General features: G+C 41.7%; 3 protein-coding genes across 6 annotated transcripts in view; 2 read left to right on the plus strand and 1 right to left on the minus strand.

The window, feature by feature from the left end:
- ddx39b (DEAD (Asp-Glu-Ala-Asp) box polypeptide 39B) overlaps nucleotides 1-872 on the minus strand; it is a 14,918-nt gene extending 14,046 nt beyond the window's left edge. Inside the window, 2 exon segments of the mRNA XM_061254486.1 lie at nucleotides 640-811; nucleotides 813-872. Coding sequence (XP_061110470.1) covers nucleotides 640-811; nucleotides 813-872 — 232 coding nt within the window.
- On the plus strand, nucleotides 597-4,110 carry polr1h (RNA polymerase I subunit H). 4 transcript variants are annotated; one of them, XM_061254489.1, is made up of 5 exons: nucleotides 597-972; nucleotides 2,442-2,561; nucleotides 2,684-2,784; nucleotides 3,013-3,122; nucleotides 3,653-4,110. In XM_061254489.1, exons 2-5 carry the CDS (start codon nucleotides 2,444-2,446, stop codon nucleotides 3,675-3,677), a joined length of 354 nt encoding a protein of 117 aa, XP_061110473.1. In that variant the 5' UTR covers nucleotides 597-972; nucleotides 2,442-2,443; the 3' UTR covers nucleotides 3,678-4,110. The 4 variants fall into 4 exon arrangements, with proteins under 4 accessions (XP_061110473.1, XP_061110474.1, XP_061110472.1 ...); XM_061254490.1 differs by lacking the exon at nucleotides 597-972 and adding an exon at nucleotides 1,309-1,447; XM_061254488.1 differs by lacking the exon at nucleotides 597-972 and adding an exon at nucleotides 1,952-2,058.
- A 677-nt stretch (nucleotides 4,111-4,787) lies between these two features.
- The window catches only part of gabbr1b (gamma-aminobutyric acid (GABA) B receptor, 1b), a 16,872-nt gene continuing 16,659 nt past the window's right edge, over nucleotides 4,788-5,000 (plus strand). Inside the window, 1 exon segment of the mRNA XM_061256063.1 lies at nucleotides 4,788-4,923. Coding sequence (XP_061112047.1) covers nucleotides 4,867-4,923 — 57 coding nt within the window. The 5' untranslated portion in view covers nucleotides 4,788-4,866.

Genomic DNA, 5,000 nt, shown 5'->3' on the forward strand with positions numbered 1-5,000 from the left:
AATCCATTCATCAAGCAATGAATCAGTTAACCAGCCAGCCAATCAATACATCCATCAATCAATCAACAATTGATCAACCAATACATCCATCAGTCAGTCAGTCAATCTATCAATCCTAGTTTATAAACAGCTACTCTGAGAAAGCATAGCCAAGATCAACAAGCCCATTCCTAGTCTTAAGCACACCCCTTCCCAGCAAACACAAAACACTCACACTATGTTACTGCCACGTACTGGCAATGCTATAACATTGACAAAACATTCCAGTAACATTCTGTGGACAAGTGGTGTCAGCTGTTCTTTGTGTGTAAGGATGATGGCTAATCCTTGGACAGCCTGTAGCTTAGTGGCTAAGGTACATGAGGTTCAAGGTTCAAGCCCCGATGAAGCCACCAGGCCCTAACCCCACATAGTTACTGGGAATTGGCTTAGTATAATCAACTTTAAATCGCTTTGGATAAAAGCATCAGCTAAATAACTAATGTAATGCAATGTAATGATCGAGGATCAGTGGGCCGGATGTGACATTCCAGTAACTCTGAGTTTTTTTGTTAGCTGGGTTCTTCAGGTCTACGGATGACCGCTGATCCAGGATCAGTGCTTCTGAGGGCAGCCGACTGGCCGCGCCGCTGGCCTCACCCTCTGACGGATGCTCGAACCCGCAGTCCACGATGGCCCTCAGCAGCTCCGGCTTGAGCAGGAAGTCCCTGAACCCGGACGAGTGGATGGAGACGTACGATCCCTTCACGCCCTCCTTCCGGTGCGTCAGCGCCTCCCCGACGACGCCCCCGAGCCCGTCGCCGACCACTTCCACCGTCCACCTCGTCCTCCTCGTAGTCCAAAAGTTCGTTCTCAACGTCATTCTCCGTCATCCTGGAGACACGCGGGACAACCCAGAGCTCAGTTTACCTGGTGAAATCTGTTCCTAGTTGTGGAACAGTCCCGCTCTTGATTCGACGGACGGAAGTGGTGGTATGAATGTACATCATTTCATATAAAATAAATAAAATAAAATAAAATAAATAAAAAAAAGGGTTCTACCCACGATTAGTTGCATTTGGTTATAACTACAGTTATGATAAAATACAGTTCATTAATTACAACTATCCATGTCTCACGAACTCCAAATTATTGCACTGAGAAAAAACATGAAAGAATCCTAAATTGATTCAGGACGCGCAAAACAGAACGGAATAGTCAAGTTGTCAGGTCTATCTACGCCTGTTGGTGTGTTCTTGAATTTAATTTGGGACTGTCCAACTGTTACAACTGACACGTAACGCCAATTCACTTTCGTAGCTGTCGGTAACATGGTAGTTAACATTCACAATCGCCACAGGTAACACTGTTAACATTACTCTAAACTGCGACTCGTGGATACACCAATGTGTCCATCCACCAAGTGTGATCAACATTGTTGTGTCAACATTAGGAATACACCGTTAAGGTACTGTTATAATGTATGGGTAGTTAGTTATGACATACTGGTTAAGCAAATAGATGCAATGGGGCAAAATGTCATCCAACTAACGTCGTGGAGCAACCTGCGGAAAAATATGACAACATCAATGCAATTCTGAAGGTGCAGGAAAAAGTATTTAACTTAGCTCAGCTAAAGTAGCTATAGTTAACCAGCTTCTTCGATCACGCTTTACTATACTGTGCACATTTGCCTGCTAGCTAGCAACATTAGCTAGCTATTTTTTTCAAAGGCCACCTGCAGACGCAGATAAGCGAGTAACAGCATTTGCACATTCAAGGCGTTGTTCCTCGTGATAAAGAAGGAACCTGTTTGTTGAAATGGTTTTTTTTGGGCAATTTCAATATTTTACCTTAAGTGTGTCAGTATTAGCTATCGCAGATGATACGCGGAGGATTATTTCGTAAAGATTTTTTTCTTTGATTTCGTCATCAATCCGCGCAAAATAGTCGTCAAAGAAAGACCTCTATACAAAAAGTCGACTATACAAATGCCTGTAACCAATCAAAATTCAGAAAATTATCCATTCCTCCTCGGTAGTGCCAATTTCCACGTGATCAATGTGCCCAACTCTTGAGGCAAGAATTTAACATTCTCCGTAGTGTTTATTTTACCGAGTAAATCTGTAGAATATTGAACACTGAGAGTGTTCGGAAACTTCAGGTATCATTTATTTCTGGAAAAATATAACCGGTAAGCCATCCTGAGCGTAAAACACGTGCGTAATGATTTAGCTAGCTACACGCTTTCTCTCAACTTCTACAAACAATGATATTTATGAGCGTTATTAAAGTCGGTCAAATTGTCTAGCTAGATAAGTATGACCTGTTTATGACCCCGTTTTGCTTTCGTATTACAAATTGCTGGAAGGTGTCTGCATATGGCAGTTAACCAGCGAGTAAGTCAAGATCCGCCGTATGTTATTGTTGTGTATTTATGTTGAAACGTCCCTTGTTTTCAGTAATGTCGTGCTTCAGTGGAGATCCAAATTTCTGTGCGGAATGCGGGACTATTCTACCTTTGCCGGGGCCGAAGGACACTGTCACTTGTGTCCGCTGCAACTTCAGTGTCTCAGTCCGCGGTGAGTAGCTAACGCAAGGATACGATGCATTTAAAACGTTTGTTTGTCCACTGATTGTCGTTGTACATTTGGAATTGTAAATAATCTTTCATTCGTAACGTCTTTTAAAAAAAAAAAAACAGATTTTGCAGGCCACGTGATCACTTCTTCCATTGTCTTCAATCCTGTGGAATCGTCCTCTATTGCCAGGGAAAGTGAGGACTCAGAACTCAAGGGACCAGTGGTAAGTTGCTGTCTAAAAATGATGAAATCGACATGTATCAGGAATTATATATCTTCACATAGAGTGGTAATGAATGTTGGTAGACTATCAGTTACAACCGGTTTGTTCCAGTTTAGTAAGCCAATCATATTACTGTATAATGCATATGCCTGGCCAGGAGGAAAATAAGGTTCAGTGCACACTTGCATTCCGTGTGCTTCTTCCCCCTCTGAAATCCTCCCTCCCCAGATTGACAAGCGCTGCTCTCGCTGCAATAAGGAAGGGATGGTGTATCACACAAGACAGATGCGGTCTGCCGATGAAGGGCAGACAGTCTTCTACACCTGTATACACTGCAGGTAACGTGTGCTACGCACAGCAGAACACGCATGGAACATGTGCACTGCATACTGTATACACTGCAGGTAACGTGTGCTATGCACAGCAGAACACGCATGGAACGTGCACTGCATACTGTTGGCACTAAAGTGTACATGTGTGCGTGGGATCAGCTTTTCTGGACCAAGTGTTGCAGTCTGTTGTTGCACATGCTTCAGATGAGGGTTGTATGTACAAAGCTAAAGGCAAGACTGATAACACCACGCACACACAAACATGCACTGACTCAAGCAATGATAGTGTTTACAGCCTTGAGTCATTCTTTTAATAATTAATAATTCAATAATTCTTTTTTTTACGCATGCATACATACATACAGGGGTATTGTCTACGTTTTAGTCAATTTTCTTTTAGGTGTTTTTTTTTTTTAAAGCAAGCAATACTTAAACTTCACCTTCAAACCAACTGCAAATCCCAGAAAGTGAACTGTCTTTTCAACAGAAGCATGGAAGTGTGGGCACGTGTGCTCATTTTTTGTCACTCACTCTAGGTATCAAGAAAAAGAAGATTCTTGAGAGGTGCACGATGGATGACTTATGCCCAGAAGAATTTTCTCTTGTTTGGAGTCAATGAACCCAAAATCTGCCACGGTAACCAGTGAATGGCACTGGTGATGCATTTAAAACTAATAATACTGACACAGTGACAGAGAACACACACGATACGTACACACACTCACTGCAACCTTGCCCTGTGAATACATTATCAGGGACTGTGTTATACACTGTGGCATGAATCTCTGCATGGTCTATTGTGGAATGAGAAGCCAGGACTACAGCCAGGACCTGTCACCCAGAGATGTAATTCTTTTATTTCTTTTTTTTGGCTCAGAGCAACAATCCAGTCTGATTAATGTGAAGCACATTTTCATGGTTTTGCACTTCTGTTCTGTTTTTGTTGTTTTACTAAATTATTTGAGGCTTAAATAAAGTTTGTTTTCCAATCTGCTGTAATTTCTCATAGACTACTGCTTATTCTGCAACTTCACACAGATATTAATGTGGTGAGATTTAGAACCAGCTGCACAAGCATGACGTGCAGTGAGTAATTGGCTGTTTACAGTTTAGTTCCAGAACAGCTTAAGAAGTTTGATTTCAAAGAAAAAAACGGAATGGTTACAAATGTGTGGGGTAGTAATTTGAGAACCAGGCTTTACTTCAATTCAGGGTGGGTAAGCTCAAACAGCAGTTTCCTATGTTGTACTTATGAGTATGTTTACATTTCCGTTTGTCTTTGTGTGCTCACAAACTGTAACCCTCAAATTGCAACCTTTATAAGCTGTTTACGTGGGAGTGGAGCTTCTTATAAGGAAATTAATGCAATATTTTTTCTCAAATAATGTTAAGTGTATTGTCTGAGGCCTTGACCTTGATTTATAAATGACTGCATGCGAGTGAGGTCATATTTAATGTTGAAAAGCGGAACGACACAGAAACCAACTCTCTGTGGGTTTTTTCATTTAGATATATACGTATATTTATTTGATTGCATTAAACCAATCGTGGGAAATAAACACGTTTGCATGGACCGGACCTTTGTTTATAGGGCCAAGCAGTTGGGAGTCCGTTGTCTCTCACAGGAAGTATATTATCTCTGGATTACTTTGCACCAATCAGACAGCCGCTTTGAAAAACAGTTGGTCACGTGATACGGCAATATGGCTTCCGCATAGTGAGACGCTACAATAGGAACTAGCAACGCCGCATGAGTGCAAATATTGAGCAAGACCATACTGTTAGTGATCCATACCCTGGGAAAAAGGTAAAACTTCTGAATAGTTTAGGTTTGTCACCCCACGCGTTTCTGAAAACCTTGTCATCGTGTGGGCTTGCTTGGTG

The sequence above is a fragment of the Conger conger genome, chromosome 9 (genome assembly GCF_963514075.1).
Source record: "Conger conger chromosome 9, fConCon1.1, whole genome shotgun sequence".
Taxonomy (NCBI): Eukaryota; Metazoa; Chordata; class Actinopteri; order Anguilliformes; family Congridae; genus Conger; species Conger conger.